A 25939-nucleotide genomic window follows, 5' to 3' on the forward strand; every position below is an offset into this window, starting at 1 on the left:
TATTAAAAGTTGTTCTTTTAATGCACTGCTCATCTTATCTGTTAACATTTTCCTTAGGCTTTTTGCTTCATGGTTTGAATTGATTTATGAAGTCCCTCTTACTGTTTTGGTCTGGCTTTGGTTTCGAGATGTGTTAGGAGACTGTTTTGGGCGGCTTTCTATCTTAAACAGTTAATACAATATGAGAATCCTATGTTCCTCCAAGGCTTTCTTCTCTTTTCTATTCTCTGATATTGACATTGTGTGTGCTGCTTTCCCTAGGTTGAAACGAGGGCCTTTCTGATGTATTTTATTATATGAGTTTATGTGCATGTGTATGCATTGCCCTCAGAGGCCAGAAGAGGGCATCGGGTCCCCCGGAATCGAAGTTACAGGCCATCTTGAGCTGCCTGAAGTAGATGATAGGAACCAAACTCCAGTCGTCTGCAATAGCAGCAGGTGCTCAGAAACAGGGAGCCAGCTCCACTTATTTGTTTCTCTCTCCCCACGTCCTCTGTTTGTCTTTCTGTCTTCTGTCTTTCTGTTTCATCTTTTGAGATGAAGTTAAACCCTGGACCAGTCTGGCCTGAAAATTACTGGGTAGTCCAGACTGGCCTTACCTTTGTGGTGATCCTCTTGCTGTCCTGAAATTCACCATGCAGACCAGGCTGTCCTTGAAGTCAGAAAGCTCCATCTGCCTCTGCCTCTGCCTCTGCCTTCAGAGTGCTGGATTAAAGGCATTTGCCACCATGCCCAGTCCAAGTTACCGATAGTTGTAAGCCACCACGTAGGTGCTGGGAACACAACCAGGGTCCTCCTTGAGGCAGCAGTGGTGCACACCTTTAATCCCAGCACATGGGAGGCAGAGGCCGGCAGATCTCTATGAGTTTGAGGCCATCTGGTCTACCAGAGCAAGTTCCAGGACAGCCAAGGGTACACAGAGAAAGCCTGTCTTGAAAATGAAAAAACAAAAACCAAACCAAAACAAAACCCAGGACCTCTGGAAAAGCAGCAAGTGCTCTTAACCACCGAGTCTTCTCTCAGGCCTTTGTTTATTGTTTACATCTTTTGATGAGCATTAGCAATTCTCTTCATCAGAATACATTAATGAATCTACAGAGCACACTCAGAGTAGAGCTGCTGTGACGGCAAGTCTATGTAAAGTTAACTTTAGTAGACAGGGTCAAACTGTTTCTAGGTGGCTATAACTACTGAACTCCCACCAGCAGTGTGTTAGATCTCTGTTGCTCTACAACCGTACCAAGATTTAATATTGTCTATCATTTTATTTTTAGCCACACTGGGTGTGTGTGTGTGTGCAGGAGGGAGATATCAACTAAAATTTTGGAGTAAAGAGGAAGTAGACTAATAATTGTTAAGGAAGTTGAAGTGATCCTTAGACTTCTTTGTTAAAGCAAAACAAGAGCCTTGGGTCATGCCTAAATATTAACAATCTAAGCACATACATATGGTGTGTGTGTTCGTGTGTGTGTGTGTGTGTGTGTGTGTGTGTGTGTGTATTAGGGTTATTATTGCATCATGACCAAAAAGCAAGTTGGGAAGGAAAGAGTTCGTTTGGCTTACACTTCCACGTTGCTGTTTATCATCAAGGAAAGCCAGGACAGGAACTCAAGCAGGGCAGCTTGGAACCTGGAGGCAGGAGCTGATGCAGAGGCCTTGGAGGGGTGCTGCTTACTGGCTTGCTCCCCATGGCTTGCTCAGCCTGATTTCATGTAGAACCTAGGACACTAGCCCAGGGCTGGAACCACCTACAGTGGGCTGGGCCCCTCTCCATTGATCACTAATTGAAAAAATGCCTGACAGCTGGATCTGATGGAGGCATTTTCTCAGTTAAGGTTCCCACCTTTCAGATAGCTCTAGTTTGTGTCAGGTTGACAGCACTGTGTGTGTGTGTGTGTGTGTGTGTGTGTGTGTGCTTGTGCCATGGTGCATGCACGCACTACACTGGCCAGAAAAGGAGTAAAGATCCACAACTCGTTTTAGGAGGATCCTAAATTAAATCAAGAAGCTGAAAGCCTAGTCTGGTAGCTCATGTCTGTAATTTCATCATTGGAGAGGTAGGATGCTGCCATGAGTCAAGAGGCCACCATGGGCTACACAGTAAAACCCTAAGGCAGTGGGGAAAGAAGCAGGACAGGGAGGGGGAAACAGATAGATGGAGAGAGAGACAGACAGACAGAGACAGAGAGACACATACAGAGAGAGATAGAGACGCGCTGACAGCTGGAGAAAGCTAATTTAGCTGCTCTCTGAAAGCTTAGTACAATGGCGATGCCTGGTATATAGAGGCACTTAATGAGCAGAGGCAATTACATTCATTAATCCAGTTAATTAAGAAAAAGACTAGTGTCCCAGACGCTGTGTTAATATTTCACATGTGTTACTGGTATTTCAGTTAAGCAGGGACTGTTACAATTTTCATTTTGTAAACGAAGAAATAGTTTTGAAATAGGCTTTGAGAAATTAAGTGACTTTCCGATGTTACAGAGCTCTCTTTGGGCTTTCTTTTTACTGCCCAGGATACAACGGAGCGAGATAGAAGGCAAATGTCAGAAGCAAGCAGGGAACCACCGCACGCAGACTCCACATGAGTAGCTTTCACACTAGGTTACCACCCGGCACCTTTTTGTCCGAGCACCAACCGGAAGTGTTTCTGACGGTCGCATTTCTACAAAGCACAGCCGGAAGTTTCTGTCCGTGGGTTTGCAGAGAGATAAAAACTGAGGAGAAGGTTGCAGTAGAGTACTCAGGTGTGGATCCCGGAGGCTGGTGAGTCAGGGAGGACGGTAAGGGACACATTGCGGAGAGGCGGAGAACACAAACAGAATTCAAACTTGGCTTGGATCTTTCTCTTCGCGGCCCGACTCTTCCCCTGACCAAACTTGGAGCTGGAGTGGCAGGACCAGGGCCCCGCCCCCCGTCCCTCCGCCCCTCCACACCTCCCAAGGTAGCACGGTCTCTCCGCGGGTACTGACTCTTGACCTCGGGGTGCTCTCTTATTTCTCAGGCGTGATGGCTACGGGCGCGGATGTACGGGACATTCTAGAGCTCGGGGGTCCAGAGGGAGAAGCCGCTTCTGGGACCATCAGCAAGAAGGATATTATCAACCCGGATAAGGTAGCAGGGGCATTTGAGGGCGTTAAAGTAAGGGTGAAGGTGTTGGCGAAGGAATGGGAAGGGGTGACACCAGAAGAGAGATTGTGGAACTGGTACTTCTACCATCATAAAATGCGCGATAAGAGAGCCACAGTGGAACAAAAAGTATGCCATCCTTAATGTGATGAATAAGATAGGACACAGGGAGGTGGTGGGGACCAAGAGATGAGAGAATGAAGGCAGTGTGACCCTTGTAAGTTGTTGGGAAGAAAGACCAAGACATTGTGGCAGTCTTGAAGTGAGGGAAGGATTTTCTTCCTTGGCACTACTCAGTTGAGGTCAGAGTGGGGAGAGGAATAACGTACTCAGACAGAGTAGAGGTACTCCTGTGAGTGGGTTACTGTGACTTTGTTTCAGCATTAGTTTGTTCAGAGATTGTTCTGGGTAAAAAATATTCAGGTAAGGGTAGGTCTAGGTTGACATTTCTTCCCTGTGGTTTTCTTGCCAGAAAAAGTCCAAGAAGTCCTCAGAGACGCTGACCTTCAAGAGGCCCGAGGGCATGCACCGGGAGGTCTATGCTTTGCTTTACTCAGACAAAAAGCAAGTATTGGAATCCTAAGTCCCCTGTGTACCACCCTCCTGCTTGGCGTATCCCTACTTCCCTGTCTTCTCCTCCACTTCTTTCCCCAGCCTTCATCCCCAACCAGGGCTTCTTCTGTAGGGCAGCTTAGTGTGTGCTCCAGGACGTGACTTTCTTACTCAGGGTGGACTGAGCTTCTTGGCCTAGTGGTTTTTCACACACCTGATTCTAATCTTTCACCTCCCTAACCTCCGCTGCCAGGGATGCACCCCCATTACTACCCAGTGACACTGGTCAGGGGTATCGCACAGTGAAGGCTAAATTGGGGTCCAAGAAGGTTCGGCCTTGGAAGTGGATGCCATTTACCAATCCAGCTCGAAAGGATGGCGCTATGTTTTTTCACTGGCGACGAGCAGCGGAGGAGGGCAAGGACTACCCTTTTGCCAGATTCAATAAGGTGAGCTGCTGACAGACACAGCCAAACCCATCTGAGCCTCTTATATGAAATTTCCAATCTCCTAGGGTTGGCTTCAGGCATGCTCAGACCCAGCCATGGTTACCCACTCAGTTTTAGGTCAGGTTCTGTGGATCTCTTTTGCCTATTGGAGTCTGTCTTTGCCTGGATCTACTGTGGCCGTTCAGATGTTGCTCATGCTGAGAGCTATGTCCCAGGTGCTTCTCTCTTCTCCGCACTTCTTTATTGTTCTCATTTAGCCCTGTAGCTTCAGTTACTCCTCAGAAACTAATAACCCCATCCCAGAAGCTCTGATTTACTAACATCCCTTTCTGAGTCTCCCATGGGTGGCTCACAGTGGTACCTTGGAACAGAACTTGTAATCGTTTCTCTATTCCTACTCAGTGAGAGGGACCGTTGCACACAGTTGCCTGTTTTACAGGCTTGGGACTCATCTTTGACTTAGCCCTTTCTCTTAGCCGTCAACAGCAGGATAAAGAAGAAGGGGAAGAAGATGGCACACATGTAAAGAAAGAAGCTGAATTCAGATACATGCTGTAATAAGTGATAGAACCAGCATTTGGATGGATAGGAAATGAGATAAATAGTGCATTTATAGGTATAGGAGAGGCCTACTTTTTATTATTTATTTTGTATGTGTACTTGCACATGCCAGCAGATCAGAGGACAACCTGTGAGTTTTCTCTTTCCTTTAACCACATGGCCCCCCAGGGATCAAACTCAGGTTGCCTGGCCTTCTGAGTTACCTTGCCAGCTCCCAGGGTGGTCTGGGAGGGCCTCTCCAGAAAGGTAGTATTAGACCTTGTGATATGTCTAATCATTGAGATTGAGTTCTGCTAATTCTGTTCCTATTACCAATCAAATCTCTGCCTGTGCTCTTCATCCTGTATGCTAGTGTCCTAAACCAAGATCTGTTATTTTTTTGGTCTAGGGTATGGAGCCTTATTAAAAGGCCTCATCCAGCCTTCTTCTTGAGAAGAAGGGCTAAAGAAGGCTAGGATTGGATAGCTCATGGCTAAGGCACTGTACAGTGTGGCTCAGAACAGTCTAGAATTAGAGCTTAAAACAACCAGGGGCTTAAATTCAGACTCTTCTTAGCCCGATGTTTCTTGTTGTGCCTGGATACCCTCTTTTGGATGGTTTATAGGCTTTCTCAGCCAAGTATGACCCTACTATCCCCATCCCAAACCAGAGTTTCCTTCATCCCACCATCACTCCTAGGACCCTCAGGTCCAATTGATGGAGAAACTAGAGACACAAGATAGATAAACCTCAGTGAAGAGGAAGTGGAGGTGGGGGGAGGGTTGGGCAAGACAAATATGTTAAGAAAAGAACACCCAATTTGTATATAGTACTTACTGCTCCAGCATGTTGAGGCCTAAACATTGAGAACAAAATAAGTCAAAGTGTCTATACTTGAAAACAAAAACATCATGTTGTTGAGGGATAGAGGACTATGGGGACAATTGCAGTCCATTGGGAGAAAAGCTATTCAGAGGGCTGGAAGGTTATAGAAGTTTCCTTGGTAGTGCAGTGATTTTTTCCCCCTTTGTGCACATGGAACATAGTGAAGAAAAATCTAAAGAGAATTTAAGAGCCCAGAGGCTCCAGCAGGTAGGCCTGTGGTCAAGTTTGATCCCTGAGACCCAAATGGTGGAAGGAGAGAACAGACTCTGAAATGTTGTCCTCTGACCTCCAAATCTATTCTATATACCCTAAATAAAAATCGAACTTAAAGTATAATTTAAAAATTAAGAATTTTAGAGGTTATGTTTATCGGATGCTTGGGGGGCTCCCATGCTGATAAAGCCCAAAGCTCCGTGCTGTGGTGACCATGCCAGGTGGCCTGTGACAGCTAGGCTTAAGAACTTAGGCTTTGCCCTCGCATCTTTGAGGATCCACCCACAGATTTTAAAGTAGAGTCATGTCAGCATTGGATGAATTTTGGAAATGTCTGGGTGACTACAAGGTAAAGAATGAAATCAGAGTTCAGTGGATTCGTGTTCTTTCCAGTTGCTTCTCTTGAGGAGTTTCACTCTCAGACTCTCCTGTTCTTGCACAGGCCATGAGTCCAGGAGTCACTGATGGTGGCATCCTCCTTGGCCCTTCATGCCCAATTCCAGGATTTCCTATTCCTCCAGCCTCTAGGCCTGTACCTTCTCTGCTGCTTTAGTTTGGGCTTATGGCTTCTCATCTCCACCACTGCTGAAGTTCGCTGTTTAGTTTCCTACTCTTCTTTCACCCCAGTGCCTTCTCTGCTGTCAGGTGGTCTTAGATCTAAGAAATGGGACCTTAAAAAAATTAATTTCTGTGCATGAGTGTTTTGTTTGTGTGTGTTTGTGCACCACTTGGATGCAGTGCCCTGGCAGGCCAGAGGAGAAAGTTGGATCGGAGCCGCCATGTGGGTGCTGGCGATGAAACCCAAGTCTAGAAATAGCTGTATTGGATCTTGTCACACCTAGGTGAATTCTAAGCTCCCAAAAGGGCACACTCCCAGTGGCAGCTGGTCACTGGGAGTCGCTGCATCAGACTCCCTTTAGTCTCTTCTCAGCTGTTTCCCAGCCTGCTTCCAGAGCCAGGTTACACATTAGGGTTTTTTTTGTTTTTGTTTTTCCTTGTATTGTACTTGTGTTGTCCCCCCTCTTCTCCCTCACTGTTTTACTTTTATTTAACCTTAAGATTTAGCCTTTTATGGCAGTGCACACTTGTAATCCCATCACTTGGGAGGTGGAAGCAGGAGGACCAAAAGTTCAAGGCCATCCTTAGGTATATACTGTCAGGACCAGCCTGGGCTACAAAAGCAAAACAGCACAGGGCTAGAGAGTTGACTTGGTGATCAAGAGTGCTTACCGCTCTTCCAGAACTGGAGCTTGGTGCTCAGAAGCCAGCTCCTGAGGGGCAGCTCCTGGCCACCTCAGACTCCAGCTTCTGGACATCCAATGCCTTCTGGTCTCCACAGCCACATCCCCCCATCCCTTCCCAACAGACACATAAGAATAGTAGCAAAACAAACAATTCAAAGACTAGGCTCAGTTTACCTTTGCTTTGACCAGCTGTGTGCCAGGCTGGTCTTGTTATACCCTCATATTTATCATCAAACTTATCACACAGTACCAGTTTTTTCTAGTTGGATTGCTGGCTTTCAGAGGTGACCCATGTTAGCACTGTGTCCCCAGCAGAGACTTAGCAGGCTTATGATAAGTATTTGTTTAATGAATTGATTGCCTTTTATTTTTCAATTTTTAAAAAATTTTATTGCATTGCTGTTTTTGTCTGCACGTATGTCTGTGTGAGGGTGTCAGATCTTGGAGTTACAGATAGTTGTGAACTGCCATGTGGGGGCTGGGAATTGAACCTGGGTCCTCTGGAAGAGCAGTCAGTGCTCTTAACCACTGAGCCATCTCTCAAGCCCCTTGATTATCTTCTTGAATTGATTTGAAAACAAGATTGGCCTGAAATTTGGGACATTTTAAAATGAAATGAAATTATCTGCTTGTGGGCTCATATACCTTTAATCCCAGCACTCAGGAGGCAGACATCTCTCTGTGAGTTGGAGACTAGCCTGGTCAACAGAGTGAGTTCCAGTTCATCCAGGGCTATGTAGTGAGTCTCAGTCTCTCTCTCTCTCCTTCTCTTTCCTTCCCTTTCTCCCCTCTCCCACACAACACACAAAAATTACTAGGAGGAACATAGGAGAGGTCAAAAGGATGAAAATGTTCGGTTGGTAGATGGAATATAGAATTAAGAATAAAACTGAGGGCTAGCGAAATGGATCTGTGGTTGGGAGCACTGGCTGTTCTTCCAGAGGATCCAGGTTCAATTCCCAGCACCCACTTGGCAGCTCACAACTGTCTGTAACTCCCTTTCCAGGGGATCTGGTGCCCTCATAAAAACATATATGCAGGCAAAACACTAATGTACATAAAATAAAAATCAAATTATTTTAAAAAAGAACAAAGTCAACTGAAAGAGCTTGGTGTGTTCTAGTCATTTAGGCTAGAGATTGGGTCCTCAAGGGCTAGTGGCCACAGGAGGCCAGGCCACATGTTCTCTGACGTGCAGTGGCTCTTCACTGGTACCTACGGTGTGCTGAGCCCTAAAGATGTGAAATGAACTGACTAAGCCTTGCTCTGGAGTTTGTGAGGTATCTAGAAGGCACTTTATCCAGAACAGTACCTTTCCAAGGAACTGGCGAAATATCTATTTGTAGCCCAGCAGAGACTGAGAAAGACACAGGATTTCTAGAGAACATGCACTCACGTTTATATTACAGTAATGGGCACGCAGCTTTGACACAGAAAAGTGCTTCTCTGTTTCTGTTCTTACTGTGGGCTAGTTCTGACAGACTGCACCGGCCTGCCCAAACCAGCGTGGTGCAGACCTTGTCTGCAGGTAGAGGATTGAGTGGAAGAGAACTGAAGGCAGGCCTGAGTGGGAAGGTGGGTTTGTTTCTCTAATGTAGAAACAGGGATGGTGCTGTGCTCATCTGACTGGGTTACAGTCATGGAGATAGATGGGGATTCTGCAGGGAAGAAGGAAAAAGTAGGGATTAGGAGATACTTCCCTGTGCCAGCTATGGTGGTGCACGCCTGTAATCCCAGTAGTACTTGGGAGATGAGGCAGGAAGCCAAAGCCAGTCTGGCCCCCACAGAGTACTGGCCAGCTAAGGCCACTTACCAAGGCTGTGTCAACAACAAAACAGAAAATTAGACTATCACCAAATAACAACAAACCCAGGCTTCTGCTGCTGGCCTTGGTGACAGTGGTTGAAGTCTGGACTGGAGATGCTTGAAGAAAAGGGATGAATGCAGTATCAAGCATGTTAAGGTTGGAGGTGTGTGACCTCTGGTACAAAATGGCCAAGAAGCAGCTGAAAAGAGCCTGCTGTGCTTTTAAATGCATGAGACTCTTCCTGTTCTAGCCTAGCACTGACTCCTTCCTGTGTCTCTGACCTATGACCCAGCTTGTGGTGATGCTGGTAACTCTAGAGAGACCTGGGTAAGAGGAGGAATGTGGGCCAGGAGAGGAAGGGGCATTGGCAGTAGGGTAGGATTCCCTGGAGGTAGCCAACTTTGTAGTGCTCCGAGATCGGCAAGTCCCACTGTCACCACTGGGTGGCAGTAGTGCTTCAGACAAGAGATGCATAGCCTAGGGGCTCTGGGCGTTACTCTGTCTGATGGGTTTGTGACTCCAGAATTGACCCTTGGATGCCATACAAGTGCTTACGAGGCAGGCAGGGGCGTGTGGCCCATTTCCAAAGATGGTAAGTGAATCAGGCAGGCTGCTGACCCAGAGCCTTATAGGGAGGGGCCTCTGGCCAATTATACTGGGTCTTTCCTTCCTACAGGCTGCCCCTGCAGGGGTACAGGGGTTGTTAACAAACAGGAAGGGCTGTGGTCACATGGACCTACTTGAACATATGACAAAGGAATGCAGTCCCCATATCTTTGTGCCATAGACGGTACAGGTGCCTGTGTACTCAGAGCAGGAGTACCAACTCTACCTTCACGATGATGCATGGACTAAGGCAGAGACTGACCACCTCTTTGACCTCAGCCGCCGCTTTGATCTGCGCTTTGTAGTCATTCATGATCGGTATGACCACCAGCAGTTCAAGGTGAGCTGGAGTGCACTTTGTGAATGTCCAGCCTTCCTGCCGTCCCTTCTACGTGCTCCTTAGTGTTCATCCCATGTGTCTTGATCCTCAGAAGCGTTCTGTGGAAGACCTGAAAGAGAGGTACTACCACATCTGTGCCAAGCTTGCCAACGTGAGGGCTGTGCCAGGCACAGATCTCAAAATACCAGTATTTGATGCTGGTCATGAGAGACGGCGGAAGGAACAGCTGGAGCGGCTTTACAATCGGACCCCAGAGCAGGTCACACACCACCTCTTCTCCATTCCTGAAACCTTCTGCCTCCCACCTTCCATGGCTCGGCTCACTCACCCCCAGGCCCCTTCACCTTCCGCCCCTTCCCGTGGTTCCCTTGTTCCTTTTCCTGGTAAGAAGTCTCCTTCCTTCTGGTTCCCTCACAGATAACCTAGTATTTCTTCAGCTCCCTGCTTTGGCAGCAGCCCTCGTACATGCCAAAGCAGTTCTTGCTTTTGCAGGTGGCAGAGGAGGAGTACCTGTTACAGGAGCTGCGTAAGATTGAGGCCCGGAAAAAAGAGCGGGAGAAGCGCAGCCAGGACCTGCAGAAGCTGATTACAGCAGCAGACACCACTGCTGAGCAGCGGCGCACAGAACGCAAGGCTCCCAAGAAGAAGCTGCCCCAAAAGAAGGAGGCTGAGAAGCCGGTGTGGAGGCTGACCCAGCAAGTTCAGGGTGGAGGGAACATCTGGCACGGGGTCCCCAGCTTCAACGGGCCTTTTTAGAGTGCCCTGAGCCAGTGGGCCCCCTGGTCACTCCCTGGGACCGTTAAGACTGTAACTCTTCCTCAGGCTGTTCCCGAGACTGCAGGCATCAAGTTTCCAGACTTTAAGTCGGCAGGTGTCACACTACGGAGCCAGCGGGTGAGTTACCTCATTCCAAGTTTGGGTCCTTGGCTCCAGATGGCCTAATTCTACAGCTGCTAAATGTAGAGCAATGGGAAAGGGGCCTGTGGACAGAGATGGCCTTGTCAGATCTCTTGGCATGGCCAAGCTGCGGTTGCCTTTACTCTTCTCCACTTCTCAGCCAGTTCCAGAGGTTACTATGTGCCTCTTGCTTCCTTTAATCCCCTCATCCTAAGTTTCATGCCACGGGCTGGAGGAGGGCTTAGCTGACTTGGTCATTGCAGATGAAGCTGCCTAGCTCCGTGGGTCAGAAGAAGATCAAGGCGCTGGAGCAGATGTTGCTGGAACTTGGTGTGGGTGAGTGACGCCGAGCCCTATGGGATAGCTCCCCCTCCCAGGGGCTCTTTAGGGGCAGTTCATATTGCGGGCCTTGGGCACAGTCTAGCTTGTTCTTGCAGAGCTCAGCCCCACGCCCACGGAGGAGCTGGTGCACATGTTCAACGAGCTGCGGAGTGACCTGGTGTTACTGTACGAGCTCAAGCAGGCCTGTGCCAACTGTGAATACGAGCTGCAGATGCTGCGGCACCGGCATGAGGCCCTCGCCCGGGCAGGAGTGCTGGGGGCCCCTGTCACACCAGCACTGGGACCAGCCCCGGCCGCTGCTGAGCCAGCAGTGTCTGAATCTGGACTTGGTCTTGACCCCACCAAGGACACCATCATTGATGTAGTGGGTGCACCTCTCACGCCTAACTCGGTAAGAGCCTGGACAGGCCTTGGGGAGCATGCCCGGGCAGTACAAGAGAACACACATTTGTTTAGAGACCCCACTCCCTCCAGTGCCTTCAAGGAATGCTTGTCACCGTGAGGGGAGAGGCTGACGACAGCAGTGGGTTGACTATTGGGCCTCTTCTCTGAAAATGACAGACACTAAGCCTTAAGTCAGACCTCAGAGGCCACTAACTCAGCACTTTGTATCTCTTCAGCGGAAACGCCGGGAATCCGCCTCCAGCTCATCTTCTGTGAAGAAAGCCAAGAAACCATGAGGGGCCATCAGGGTTGGTGTATGGTGTAAATAGAGCTGCTAAGTTGGACTGAGCTGATTCTGTTTCCTTACCTCCTCATATCCTTGGCTGGGATGACACTGTGATAGATCCATCACTGTAGTGAGTCCCTAAAGGCTTGCCTGCAAGGCCCACATTCAGGCTGTTAACCACCTTTTTGTTGCCTAGACCTCGACCTGTGGCTTTATATTTAAGATGGCCTTACACACAGATGCCAGGTCCTTGTGCTCGACACCCAGTCTGTACATCTTTAGTGAAGGCATCAAAAGGTACTGCAGTGGCAGCTGCTCATATGCCGATGGCTTTGTGTGGAGATGAAGCCTGGAGCATCAGCAGAGCAACAGCCTTCCACACAAGGATGGCTCCACACACTAGGACCTTGATTCCCCGACTTTATTCAGTGGCACGTTCACAGCAGGGGTGGGGGTGGACACAAGGTAGGGCCTGATCTGTCCTGGAGCCCTGGGGGCACCACACACCATGCACTATGGATAGGAGGGGGCACGGGGGGGGGGGGCTTGGTGGCCCCAGCAGAAGCCTGTGTACCAGGGAGAAGGCAGTGAGTACCTGGGTTCCCCCTAGCCCAGGCCCATATGGCAGGGGCTAATACTGGGCTGAGACTGGGGAGTGGGAGTGGGGTAGGGCACAAAGTGTCTGCTCCAGAGGGGCCAAGTGGCCAAGCCCTCACACAGGGCACAAGCCTGTAGGGCAGCTGGGGACACTCTGGGGCGCAGAGCTGTGCCACTCTCCCTTTTCCCTCTAGTGAGGGAGAGGAGGATTCTGGTTTGGGCCAAGCAGCTACCCTGTCCTGCCCCGTCCTGTCCTCTGCCAATCAGAAGGGCTTTGATGTCTGCTTGAAGATGAAGCCTCGGTATGCCAGCGTCTTCATGATGTTGGCAATGTTCTTGCAGTCATCTAGAGAGAAGAGAAGACATTTAGAGAGGGGCCAGATTCAGGAGCCATAGGCCTGAGGAGGAGGACATCTTCAGCCTTGGTTTGGGCTGGGTGATACTGGGCCTGCTGGAAGCCTGGACTCAGTGCTTCTCAGTCCCATAATTCATGCTGGAAATTGGCCGCTGTGTCCCATCCCAGCCCCAGCGGTGATGTATGGGCGCCGTCGCAGTAAGAAAAAGGCAGAGTAAATGTGTAATTTCTCCCTTGACGGCCCCTGGCCGCTGGGCGATCCTTCTTGTTGCCGTCGCGTGGGGACGGCCTGTCCGCCACACTCCGTCTTTCCGCCACCCGCCTTGATGTCTCCATTTCATTATTGTGTGGCCATTTATCACACCCACGGCCAGGGTGACTTTGTCGGCACTTGTGTGTGTGTGTGTGGGGGTGGCCCAGGCCAAACTCAACTGGTGACAAGGTACCAGACTTGGCATGGGTGTCCCAGAACCCTGGGAAACACCTGTCCTGGATACCTGTCCCATGTAGCTCCAGATAGGCTGGGGAAGGCTCTGGCTTATGTGCTGTCAGCCCTTCCAGACCTATCCATTAGTCAACCTACATCCTGCCTCTGTCCTAGTAGGCTGGCAGCTGGTCACCTTCTGGGACCTTGTCTCTGCTCAAATACCAGGTTAAATAGGCTGTATGTGTCAGGCCCTATCAGTTTCTCTCATACTGGCCCATGAAAAGCTCCATGCTCTAAGCTACTGTGGTAGCTGGGAGGCTGCAGGGACTCTGGGCACTTGGCCAGGACTGGACTTGCTCCACCACTAGATGCAAGAAGGGCAGCAACTCAGAGCTTGTCCTACCATCGCAGCATTTTCTCTTTGCCTGTAGATCATGACCCCTTTGGGGCTGAATGACCCATTTTCAGGGGTCATATATCATATCCTGCATATCAGATATTTACATTACAATTCATAACAGTAGCAAAATTACACTTATGAAGTAGCAGCTTGATAATTTTATGGCTGGGATTCACAAATTAAAAGGTCGCAGCATTAGGAAGGTTGAGAACCATTTAGGAAGCCTAGCACAGAAACTGCCCATCTACCTGGGTTTCTTGTCCAGCTTCCCAGAGCAGTCTCCAACTGTCTCCCACCTCCCTTCCTTGTCCCTGGGCCATAGCCTCGTTTCGTGGATACTATGATGCAGAAGTACCATACACTGATGGCATAATCAAGTGAGGGGTAGTGGTGAGGTCAAGAGACCTTGGAATATTTTCCTTCCATTGAGCCTCCATGCTTGTCTATCACCTAGGAAAGGGGACCTGTGCACCCTGTGAGCTAAGGAAAACAGTCTCATTAGCCAAGGGTCTAGGGCAGGCCGATCATATGAGATCCTGTCTTAGAAGTGTTCAATATGTATGTAACTATAGTGGACAGAGGTGTGGGGAATTGATACTGTGTTTCTCCAGGGACTCAGCAAACCAAGAGGGCTGGTCTGCTCTGAGGCAGAATGGGGAGAAGACAGATTGGTGGGTAGTGGCGGCCATGGCAACTCCAGACATGACCCATCCCCGTGGTTTATGGGCCGGACACGCACCCCGCTCAGCTAAGGCCCTGTCATTTGTCTCCCTTAGTGAGTACGCCAGTGCTGTGGGGGTAGAGGGTAGAGGGAGGGGTATGGCAGGAGGAGCTAGGCAGTTGACAGGGGAATATGACAGGAAGAGAAAGGCCTGGGGAGTTGTGGGGCCAGATGCAGTGATGGCATTATTGAGAGGCGGGGGGCAGATGGACCTGGGACAGAGGGATATTCTTCCCAAATAAAACCTAGCCCTGTCAGGGCACCTCAAATCCTTCCTGTCTCCAGCACTCTGGAGACCATGGCTGCTGTGCATATTAAGAATAAGTCCCCTCGTTATCTGCAATTACCCAGCGGCCACACACCTCATTTCTTCTAGCAGAAAAGAAAATTAGTTTTCTATTGACTTCATCTGGCTCCTCCCTTACTGCTGGACAAATCACTCAATCTGCCTCCCCTGGCCTAAGTCAATGTCCTAGCTAGACCCTAGGCCACCATTGAGCAAGCACCAATTTACCTATACCAGGAGGTGCCGGCACACGTCTGTCTTGACTTCTCCTCATGCCATACACAGCACAACTTCACCCAAATCATGAGCTCTGGCTACTCCTGAAGGCTGTCCTCCTCAACTGGGGCCTTTCTCTCCAGTCCTACCATAAATTCAAATCTTCACACAGTTCTTTCCAGATAAACAGAATCAAAACACTCCTGATACTGAATATTCTCTCCATGTTTTGTACTCTTCCTCCTGCATTCTCGACCTCAGAATTTGGCATCGTATGTAAATCACTGGAAACTTCCAAGGGGTCAACATCTCACACTGGTCAGATCTAAGCAGGTGTGAAACCTCTGTAGATTTGGTTTCCTTATTCTCTGAACCTGTGGGTTACAACCATCAGAAAACATATATTTCTGATGGTCTTAGGAATTGAGACACTGCTCAGTTCAAAATTACAGCTAAGTAGCAAAAATAATAATAATAATAATTTTATGGTTGGGGCCACTACAACATGAACTGTGTTAAAAGGTTGCAGCATTAGGAAGGTTGAGAACCACTGCTGATCAAATGCTTCCATTCTCCAGCAGCCAGTCAGCTGTAAGTCCACAACCTGTAATTCTTAGATTAAAACAAACAGTCTGGTCTGTCCCTCAGATGCACCCTCTTGTAGCCAACATGATTTTTTTATACAAATCTTTTAAAAATTTTATTTTTATTTTATGTACATTAGTGTTTTGCCTGCATGAATGAGGTAGTCGAATCCCCTGGGACAGGAGTTTCAGACACATGTGATCTGCCATGTGGTTGCTGGGAACTGAACCCAGGCTCTCTGGAAGAGCAGCCAGTGCTCATAAACGCTGAGCCATCTCTTCAGCCCCTTTTATACAAATCTTATCATGTCCTTCCCTCTTTAAATTCCTTCAGTGGTTCTTCCTGCCTTCTATTTAAAGTCTGGGTGTTTTTGTTTTTTAAGATAGGGTCCTGGGTGGCCTGGAACTAGAGATCTGTGTGTTTCTGCCTCCCAGCACTTGGGATTAAAGGCATTACTACCACACTTGGTTAAGATCTGTATAGACACACACACACGTATTTTTAACTGTGTGTGTATGTGCATAGGTCAGAGGACAACTGTGGGAGTTGGTTCTCTCCTTCTGGGGTCGTAGAGATCAGGCTCTGGTCAGAAGGTATGGTGGCAGTTACACACACTGAGCCTTCTCATTCATCCTACACTGTACCCCTTGTTGAATGGTTCTGGGGCTTAAACGTAAGGCAGCGTACATGCGAGGCAAACACTACCACTGTACTGTGATCTCAGCACCCCCATGCCCACCCCCAGGCAGGGTCTCTAAACTTACTATAGATGACAATAACCTTGGCCTTGAGCTCCTGCTTCTACTGCTTGTGCTACGGTTACAGGATGTGCCACCATGCCTAGCTCTTGGCCCCTGTTTTGCTTTTTAAGACAAGGTCTCATTAAGTCCCCAAGGGAGGTCTGAACTCACTGAGTAGCCTAGACAGTTCTTGGACCATAATCTTCCTGCTTCAACTTTCACTGTAGCTGGGACTGCTGGTCAGTGTGACCAGGCCTGGCAAATCTTTTAATGTAACTCAGTCTTGGCAAAAACTGATCCCTGTTGCTCCTGGCCTCACCCCTGTAACTTGCCCAAATTTCTGCAGTACTATCTCAAGGAGCATTTACTGTTTTCTGAAAATGTCAAAGCATGCTCTGGAGTCATACAAGCCCATTACAGTTTTTGAACTTGTGAAAATGCTGTACCACATAAGTGTCTGGCAAGTGCTTTGTTTCTCCAGGCCCCAGTTTCCCCCATAGGGCTGAGAATAGCCACAGCATCACAGTGAACACTGAACAAGGTGCTACCACTTGCATCTTTGCATAGCTGTTCTTTGTGTGGCCAGATGAGCCACTGCTGAGAAAGTGTGTGCTGTGTTGTGCATGGCTTAGATGACAGACTGGCTGGTACACATGACAAAACGAATTGCCTTTACTACATAGACTCACTTCTGAACCTGTGTACAGCAGATCCTGAGGTCTTATTTGTGGTGATTGGTTTACTATCATGGAAACCCAAAGGGATAAGGAAACTTGCTCCAGGTCACTTTACAAGCTGGCAGTTACAGACTGTAAGGCTAGGGCTCTTTCCCTAACTTGGAGACTTTGCTGTTCCTTTAATTACATTTATGACTTGTGTATAGCTATGTATTCAGAAGACAACTTGTAGGGGTCATTTCTCCCCTTCCGCCATGTGGGTTTCTGGGAGCAGGGAAATTAAGACAGATTTGAAGCTCTAAGACCATTTGGGTTAGTTGGCAGCTTTACCTTTTAGCATCCTTTGCAGAGCTAATCATGCCAGCTCAAGTGTGCTATGACACGGGATGGCAGGGTGCTGTATTGTGTCCATAACGGTGGCCTCTTAACCTTCAAGTTCTAGCAGGCCAGCCACATCAGCTTGAGCTTGAGAGCTTTTTTTTTTTTTTCCTTCTGGACATTAACATTCTTGATATTAGAAATATTCTTATATTAACAAGACTAGGATGGAAGGGTGACAGCTACACAAGCTGTCCCTCAGAAGGGAGGGCAGAGCAAGCAAGGAAGGCTAAGTCTGTTGGGTATCTCCATAATCAGAGCTTCTTGGCAAAGCTGCTGCTGCTGGGATGGGGGCTGAGATCCCTCAGGACACAAAAAGGAGCCCTCCTGAGGTGGCATTGCATGCTTGTTAGTTATACTAGTCTAGGAACTGAAGAACAGAGGACAGGAAGTGGGTCCTAGGACAGGTACTTGGAACTAGCCAGGAAGACCTTCATGAGGAAAGGGTCCAAGAAACCCTTGGAAAATAAGCCAAGGGTTTTCATTCGTGTACTCATTTCATTCAGCGAGTGCCAACATGTTCTGTATGCTGGGTGTATATAGGCTCTGAGGATACCCAAGACTAGCTCCCTATACTTGCAGAGCTTAAGGACAGCCCCATTATAGGTGCAGTGCTATGAAAAAAGGAGGCATGGAAAAATTACCTGCTTCTTTCTGAAGCTTAGGAATAGATTCCTGGAAGAACAAAGCTATGCAAAGGTTGGAGGGACCTGGCCCAGAAAGTTAGGATTAAGGTGAAGAGGTAATACAGACACACAACTGGAAGTGATCTGTGGGGTGTCAACACTAATTCCACCAAGTGAGTCGGGGATGGTGGACTGATGGTGACAAGATATGAGTGGGTGGTTAAGTCAGCAGTGACTGACTTAGAGGAAACCCAAGGAACCCAAATGGCAATTTAAGGAGTTCAAGGATTTGATTCAGGTAGTACTGTGGAGACACTAGTACATTTAAGCCGTAGAATGACAAGACCAGATCTGAGTTTTATAAATTGTCATCCTAAAATGTAAGGTCAGGGCTAAAGGCAGAATCATTAGTGAGCAGATTAAACTATGGCTCATACCTGAAAGTCTGACCCACAACCAGGTTTGTGGTGGGGGGATGTTGACAGTGGAAGACAAGACTGGAGGCAAGAGTGTGTAAGAAATAAAATTTTAGCTGGGCAGTGGTGTCACATGCCTTTAATCCCAGAGCTTTTGAGGCTAGCCTGGTCTACAGGTTAAGTTCTAGGATAGCCAGTGCTACACAGAGAAACCCTGTCTTGGAAAAACAACAAAAAATGAAAATAATAAAATTTTGGGCCACTGAAATGACTCAGTGGGTAACAGCAGTTTCTGTGCAAGCCTGACTACCTGAGTTTGATCCCTGGAACCCATGGAAGGAGAAAAGTGACTTCCAAAAGTTGTCCTCTTACTTCCACTTTTGTGGGTACAAATGTGTGCATACATAGAATAAAATATTCCTTGAAAAGAGATAAGCTTTCATGGGAAGACTGGGAGAGAAATTACTGTAGAATTTTAGTGCCATTCACTGACGTAAGTAATTCCAGAGAAGTTGGAATTTGGGGAGCAATGATGAATATTTAGCTTTGGATGAATTAAGTAGGATTCTTATAAGTCACCTAAAATTATAAGGCATTTTACTAGGATTTCAAAGCTTAGTTGTCTGGTTTGAGAAGCACTTATAAAAAAAGAGCTAAGGCGATGGCTCAGCTGATAAAGTCTACTCCTGTATCCACGTGAACGCCAGTGTGCCCACATACCTGCATGCATACAGTCCATGCCTGCGATTCCAGCACTAGAGAGGCAGAGGGGAGGACCCTCAGGCTTGCTGGCCAGCCAGTCTAGCTGAATTGGGAAAGTCTGGGGTTCAGTGAGACTCTATCTCAAACAATAAGGTGGAGAATGATTGGAAGACACCCAATATCAAGCTTACACATGTACCTCTCCCATAGAAGCCCTCCCAAAACTTATATTTTCAGCTATATTTTATTATTCTTACTAATTATTATGTTAGTTTCTTAAGATTTAGTTTTATTTTATGGATATGGGTGTCTTGCCTTCACATGTGTCTCTACCACATGCATGCAGTACCTGTGGAGGCCAGAGGAGGATGTTGGACCTCCTGGAGCTGAAGTTTTGGGTGCTGGGAACTAAGCCTGGGTCCCCTGGAGAACAGCTGGGACTTTAAACAGCTGAGCCATCTCTACAGCCCATTATTTGGATTTTTGAGACAGGGTCTCACTATGTAGACCAGGCAGGCTGGCCTTGTACTCATAGATCTGCCTGCCTCTACCTTCTGAGTGCTGGGATTAGAGGTGTGCACCACCACTCCTGCTTTAGCTTTCTTTTTAGCTTTTTAATCTGTCTGGAATTACATTTTGTGAAATCACTCTAAAATGCAGAACCCACTGACCTATTAACAGGGACAAATGTACTCTTCTGTATTTCTGTACTCTTCTGAAATAACAACTCTATCGTATCTGCAATATTGTTGGAACCAGTAAAAGGAATAAACAAAATGACCACCAAAGGGGACATAGTGATTCCAGGACAGCCAGAGCTACATAGGGAGACCCTGTCTTGGAGGAAAAAAAAAATGCCAAAAAGGGTAAATCAACTTGGGGAATCAGGGGTGTCATTACTATCGGACACTATTAACGAGGCTAAGTAGTGTGGTCAAAGGAGCATGCAGACAGATGTTAAGGCCCACCACTGTAGCCTCAGACTCCTGTCTTCACCCTAACTGGCAGTCTCTAGGGACTGGGAAAGGATGGTGCCTGAGCCCATGGAGCAGAGGACAGCAAAGCTTGGATGCAGGGATGAGTAGGGGAAAGAAACTGCAAGGAACAGGCCCTGTGCATGAGAAAGAGACCACAAGAACTCTGAGCACTGATAGTTTAGAATCTCACTGACCTTGGGCCTCCATCTACCCAGATATCCAGCAGCAACAGTGCCCTTAATCAAAGTGCACTCATCTATCCCATTGTTAAAAAAAAAAAAAAAAAAAAAAAAGAGCTAAGGAGATGGCTCAGCTGATAAAGTCTACTCCTGTATCCACGTGAAAGCCAGTGTGCCCACATACCTGCATGCATACAGTCCCTAGGCCCCTCTGAAAGCACTGCCAGACTAAATGCTGCCCCAGCCCAACATGGCACATAGACTGAAAAGTACTTGTTATTCTAAGTTCAAATTTTACTCTTCCTCTGTATTTTGAGACAGGGTCTCTCTCTCTGTAGTCCCAGGCGACCCGGAACTCACTTTGCAGTCCAAGCTGGCCTCGAACTCAGAGATCCTCCTCCCTTCCTCTCTTGCTTTACTCTACCTTTGCCAGGAGTAAAGGCATGTGTCACCATGCCTGGCTGTTCTACATTTTTATTCATTAAGTTTGGCAACTTTATGATGGGGGCCAGCATAGCATTCAACATTGTAAGATAGCTCAAAGGGGGCTAAGCCAGTGAATTTTAGAATTTAAACAGCAGAGAACCCTATCCTCAGATTCTGAGTTTGGTCCAGGAACTCAAGGAAGTTCCTGAACTTTAACTTTTCTGTGCTTTTTTTTTTCCTCTATAATGGAAATAATAATTATAGCAACTACTTCTCTTAAAGGATTATGTTAAAAATGAAATGAATTATCTGTGAAGTATTTAAAAGTGTCTATGTTAGTTATGAGTTATTCTAAAATTAATACCTTGATACTCATTATCTATCCCTTGGGTCAGTCTTAGCCCACACAGTCTCCTGCCCCGCCCCTATTCATGGCCACCTTGGCCTGCATGACATTCTTTCCAGATACACACTTCCTCTTCTCCCCGCCCCCATTCATGGCCATCTTGGCCTGCAGGACATTCTTTCCAGATACACACTTCCTCTTCCCCCACTCAGCACTCTTATGGCTTCCAACCCTCCCCGAGACAGGGTCCTTATGGCCTCGCCTCTAAAGTGACCCCTTCTTTTGGCCCCTCCCTGAATCACCCTCCACCCAACAGAGGTGCCTGGAGATGCCACAGGGCTGATGGTGAAGGATGATGGTGGTTCTACAATAAGGGGAAAAGGCAATTTCATCTTGATTAGCAGGCGATTTCTCTCTCTGTAATAAGCGTGCTCCAAATAATTAGCGTGTTTTACGTAATAATGAAATTACAGAAATGCAGTCCACTTATTCAAACAACTCACCATTACCATATTTTTAAATATTAGACTTAATTAGAGTTTATCACTTCAGAGAAGTATGCGGACCGAAGATGTTTTTAAAAAAATCCTCATAAAGTGTTTATTAAGCGCTGGTAAAGCTAGGATAATGATGTGTTTGGAAATTAAGGCAATCAAACACTTACCGCCGCTCCTGGAGGCCGGGCATGAAAATGAGGCCATTACACGCCCATTACCCGCCAGCTCACAGCCACTTGGGGGGTGGGGGGAGGATGTGCCTGGCCGAGAGGGCATGGTGCCCGGAAATACTTCTGCCAACCTCCCAGAGATGCCTGACCAGTAAGCACAGCATCAGCCCCTCAGTTACTTACACCGCATTTGGCTGTCAGGAGCCCAACTCAGATGGCCAAGCCAATGACTGGATTGATCCCAAATGCCAAAGGAGATAACTCTGGTCTGACCAGCTCTGATCCAGACTTCCAGGCCTGGCAGGACACATCAATCCATTCACACCCAATGCAGAATGGGGACAGAAGCCAGGTCAGGCGGCCAGAGAGGTCCCAGAGAGGAGGTGGAGCTGGATCCCACTTGCTGGCTCCAGTTTCTGCTGAAGAAGTGGCAGGCCCAGACCAAATGATCACTTCCAAGTCCAGGCCACACAAGAAGGGGTCACTGGAGTGGTGGGAGGAAGCTGAGGAGCTGAGTTTGTATCTAAAGAGGAAGACCTTTAAAAACAGACTGGGTCAGGGAAAGCAAGGGCAGAGGCAGTAGGGAGTGGGGCTGTAGACTTCAGACCCCATTTGTCCCAGTGAATAACTAATTCCAGAATTTATCGTGCTGGGTTTTTGTTCTGTGGCCATTTATATCTGTGAGGGGAGGAAATGAAGAGGCAGCACGGACGCCACATCTTTCTGTGTTATTGCTTGTCTGCCATTTGCAAATCATTATTAATTGTGGGCCCTGGTGGCAGGACGGGTGGGGGCCTGGCTGGGTACATCCACATAGCTCTTCATCAAGGACCCCAGCCGCTGCCCCAGAGAGCCAATTACCCCGCCCTGATTGGGATCAGATAAAGAGGGAATTTTTACAAATTAGGGAATAAATAGAATTTCCACACAGGGCGCGGGCAGGACCTGAGAGGCTATAATGAAAAACCATCCGTCACCATCAGCATGGCCTAGGCATAGAGCTCCAGCACTCCCTCCCTTGTGGGCTCTCCCTGATGTTCAGGGATCTGAGCAGGCGGGTCTGGGAACGCTTTAGCCCTTCTAGGGCCTGGAAAAGGAGAGAATTTCCCGGGGGGAGGGGCGGGGGGTGGAGATACCATGTGCTGGAGAGGCCCAGGCCCTGTCCTTGTCTCTGCTTGCCTGCCCTCACCCTTGGGGTTTCAGGGAGGAGGCGTACAGTCTTAAGAAAGACTAAAGTTGGGAACCACGGGGCCAAGAATACATCCGTGCCCCCATAGCCATGGCAGCCCTAGGGCAGAGCCCCAGCCCAGCCCCCTGGACTACTCAGTCTGGGCTCCCATTAGTGCTCCTCCCCTTGGATCATTAAATATGTATATCTTATTACACGCCTTGTTAGAGTATCGAGCTCTATTGACTGATGATAAATCCTGAGCCTCGTCCTGGCCGTAAATTTATCTGGAGATGATGAAGACTCAATAATCTAGTCAGGCAGATAATATCATCGGGCCTTAAAAAAGATCATTACATTATATGTCAGAATTAAAAGTGAAATACGCTGTAGTAACAGGGCACTGCTCTGGCCATTACCACAGATGCCCGCCTCCCAGGGCCCATTCCCAGCCCAGGTGGAAGGGCTGGGCCACTAGGGGCAGCTACAGCTAGAAGTGACAGACTTCCATCTAGGTAACCCCATGGCCAAGCCTGAGATTGGAAGGAAAGAGCTGGCTATCCAGAACAGCTGAGCAGACCTAGCATACACAGCAAAGACCCTATCCCTAAGGGATAGCTCAGTCTTTGGGGGCCTTCAGCAGCTCTAACAGGGAAACGTCAGCATTATCATCACTTCAAGAGCAGCCTCAAAGACAGAGGACAGATTCTTTCCAAAATGGAGGCATGGAGATACTCAGTAGTTAGGTGGCTCTCACTGCCCTAGACAGTGGGCCTAGAGTCCCAGGTCCATACAGTCTAGCAGAAGCCTTCCTGTGAAGTGCTGGCAGTCCACCTCTCCCACCTTCTTCCTTAGAGGCCTGCTGCTCAGCTTCCATCTTAACCTGAGAAACTGGTATCAGCCTCTCCACTCATTCACTTTACAATGTTTCTCTGTCTGACCTTTTACTACTCATTTCAATAGTAACAAACCTAACCTCTGAAGTATCCCTCTGTTCTTTTCTTCGAGATAATTCAGATATCCCTGCACTAACCACCATATATGCATTTTCTTTCACTTAACTGGAACCTGGAACCATTGACAGCTCTACCCCTCCACATGCCTCTGGCTATACACCACCCTGCCTTTGTTCCCTAATGTGGCAGGGCCAATAATATGTGACTAGAGCTAGTTTTGGTTCTATGATCCTTGCCAGTCACTAGGTTAGAGGTGGGCAAGTGTTCTGTCTTCTGAGACACATAGGTGAGTTTACTGGAAAGCCTTCAATGAAAACTTCACACTATGAAGAGAAGTATGAAGGAAGATCTTTGCATTCTGCTAGATGTTTCCGTATCTGCACACCCTGTCTGGGATTACAGAGGCCATCATTCAGCTTACAGAGGAGTTATCTGTGGAACCAGGCTGAACAGCTACAGAAAACTAGAAACATTTCTAGGTCTTTGAGGACAATCCTGGAAGGCTGGATCAGTCACGCAGACAATTACCTTACCTCTAGATTTCTTTCATTGTATGTTAAGTCTCCTTATTACTAAGTATGTTTTAAAACAGGTAACCATGGCCTATCGTTTTCTTGCAGCTGAAAGCATACAGCCATAGTTAGTCTTCACTGTCAACTTGACTGGATTTGGAATCACCTAGAAGATACACCCTGGGAATATGTTTTTTTTCTAGAGAAGTTGAACTGAGAAGGAAAGGTCTGCTCTGAATGTGAACAGGGTCATCCCATGAGCTGAGGTCCTTTACTGAATAAAAGGTAAAGAAAGAAAGCCAACTGAGCATTAGCATTCATCCTGCTTCCTGACCGTAAATGCAATGGGATAAGCTGCCTCATGATCTTGCCACCATGCGTTCCCTGCTATGAGGTTGAATCTTCAAACTGTGAGACAAAATAAATGTTTCTGACAGGTATGATGGCACTTGGGAGGCTGAGGCAGGACTGCTGTGTTTTCAAGGTCAGCCTAAGTGAGAGTGATACCTTGTCTCTCAGAACTCTGAGAGAACAACAACAAGATTTGGGCAGCTCTTTTACCACAGCAATGAGAAAAGTGATTAATACACTAACTAATATGAACTCTAAAGGCAGGAAGAATGGCAGAGGAACGTCCTATATGCATGGAGGAGACAGGGCAAAAGACACTGCTGTGTCAGACTGGTAACCCTTACGTACTCTGGAAACCCTAATCAGATTGCTTCTTAAAAAAAAAAAAGATTTATTTATTTATTTGTTTGTTTGTTTATTTATTTATTTAGTATATGGTGTTCTGCCTGCATGTGTGCCTGCGTGTCACAAGAGGGCACCAGGTCTCACTATAGATGGTTGTGAGCCACCATGTGGTTGCTGGGAATTGAACTTAGGACCTTTGGAAGAGCAGCCAGTGCTCTTAACCTCTGAGCCATTTCTCCGGCCCACCATATTGCTTCTTAGTGTATCTTAGGACATAGGACATGCTACTAGAAAGGCTAAAGAAGTCTAGCTTTGGTTAAAACCCCCGTGGAAGAAGAGGGTGAGAAAATGAAAGTTAACCAAGGGAAGAATTACATTTGTGGTTTGCAGTGTCAGCTGATTAGAAGCTTCCTGGTTCCACAGTCTACTGAGACTCAGGTTTCCATCTCTTTTCTGTTCTACTATCCCCAGACTGGCACTCTCTCACACTGTGTTCCACACAAGAGGAGGAGGCGTACAGGAAAAGATAAGTACAACATCCTGCTACATAAACTTCCGGCAACCTCAGGCTCCTGCCCAGTGTGAGCACTTCCCTTTAACCTTCAAGTCAACAAGCTCCTGCCCTCCCCATAAATCTCAATCTACCAGTCCAGTACTCCAGCTCACGTTCCCAAACAGGCCGATACTTGATCTATTTGCATCTGTCACAAGAGGGGACCAATCCTGCTATCTCTTCTGAAGCTCATTTGTCCACCATACCTAGGATCTGCAGTCTAAGCCAGCATGCACACGTTCCAGAGGCCTGGACCTGAGTGCCCTTATTCTTGGATATAGCCCTAGTGTTCTCCAGCCCTGACTCTGCAACCTCCCACCTGGAGGCCAGACTCTAGTTAATGCCTCTCCCAGTTGGCCGGTACCCGTACTCTGGTCCCTTTCAGAAAAACACCTCTAAGACTCCTGATGCTTAAGGTCTCCTTTCCTCCCATCTTACAACCTGTTTCACTGAAGCTGTATTCTTTAATGACCAGGGTCACCTCACAGGGGTGGGGCTTTTTGAGTTAAATTTCTATTTTATTTTTTTTATGTGTTTTTGCCTAATATCTATGTACCACTTGTGTGCCTGGTGCCCATGGAAGCCACCCACAGAGGGCACTGGACCCTGTGAACCTGAAGTTACAGGTGATTGAGCACCATTATATAGATTCTAGG

General features: G+C 47.7%; 2 protein-coding genes across 11 annotated transcripts in view; one reads left to right on the forward strand and one right to left on the reverse strand.

Moving 5' to 3' along the window:
• The first annotated feature begins 2626 nt into the window (after positions 1 to 2626).
• Dmap1 (DNA methyltransferase 1 associated protein 1) lies at positions 2627 to 24298 on the forward strand. Of its 3 annotated transcripts, XM_060379737.1 has the most exons (12): positions 2703 to 2769; positions 3008 to 3117; positions 3605 to 3696; positions 3938 to 4133; positions 9610 to 9768; positions 9860 to 10027; positions 10261 to 10446; positions 10591 to 10662; positions 10929 to 11001; positions 11103 to 11398; positions 11628 to 11699; positions 24143 to 24298. In XM_060379737.1, exons 2-11 carry the CDS (start codon positions 3013 to 3015, stop codon positions 11685 to 11687), a joined length of 1407 nt encoding a protein of 468 aa, XP_060235720.1. In that variant the 5' UTR covers positions 2703 to 2769; positions 3008 to 3012; the 3' UTR covers positions 11688 to 11699; positions 24143 to 24298. The 3 variants fall into 3 exon arrangements, with proteins under 3 accessions (XP_021489090.1, XP_021489089.1, XP_060235720.1); XM_021633415.2 differs by lacking the exon at positions 24143 to 24298 and having other exon boundaries at positions 2627 to 2750; positions 11628 to 11739; XM_021633414.2 differs by lacking the exon at positions 24143 to 24298 and having other exon boundaries at positions 2663 to 2769; positions 11628 to 11739.
• Eri3 (ERI1 exoribonuclease family member 3) overlaps positions 12072 to 25939 on the reverse strand; it is a 128849-nt gene continuing 114981 nt past the window's right edge. For all 8 annotated transcript variants that reach the window (XM_060379739.1, XM_060379738.1, XM_021633391.2 and 5 more), the window contains one exon: positions 12072 to 12620. In XM_060379739.1, coding sequence (XP_060235722.1) covers positions 12538 to 12620 — 83 coding nt within the window. In that variant the 3' untranslated portion in view covers positions 12072 to 12537. The remainder of the gene's footprint in view (positions 12621 to 25939) is intronic.

The sequence above is a fragment of the Meriones unguiculatus genome, chromosome 3 (assembly GCF_030254825.1).
Source record: "Meriones unguiculatus strain TT.TT164.6M chromosome 3, Bangor_MerUng_6.1, whole genome shotgun sequence".
Lineage (NCBI taxonomy): Eukaryota > Metazoa > Chordata > Mammalia > Rodentia > Muridae > Meriones > Meriones unguiculatus.

What these genes read in the sequence shown, in the direction of transcription:
- Dmap1 (XM_021633415.2), top strand. Translation starts at nt 3,013, where the DNA reads ATGGCTACGGGCGCGGATGTACGGGACATTCTAGAGCTCGGGGGTCCA. An exon ending in TTGCTTTACTCAGACAAAAA is followed by an intron (nt 3,697 to 3,937) that starts GCAAGTATTGGA and finishes CTCCGCTGCCAG; the next exon opens with GGATGCACCCCCATTACTAC. An exon ending in GTTGCTGGAACTTGGTGTGG is followed by an intron (nt 11,002 to 11,102) that starts GTGAGTGACGCC and finishes TTGTTCTTGCAG; the next exon opens with AGCTCAGCCCCACGCCCACG.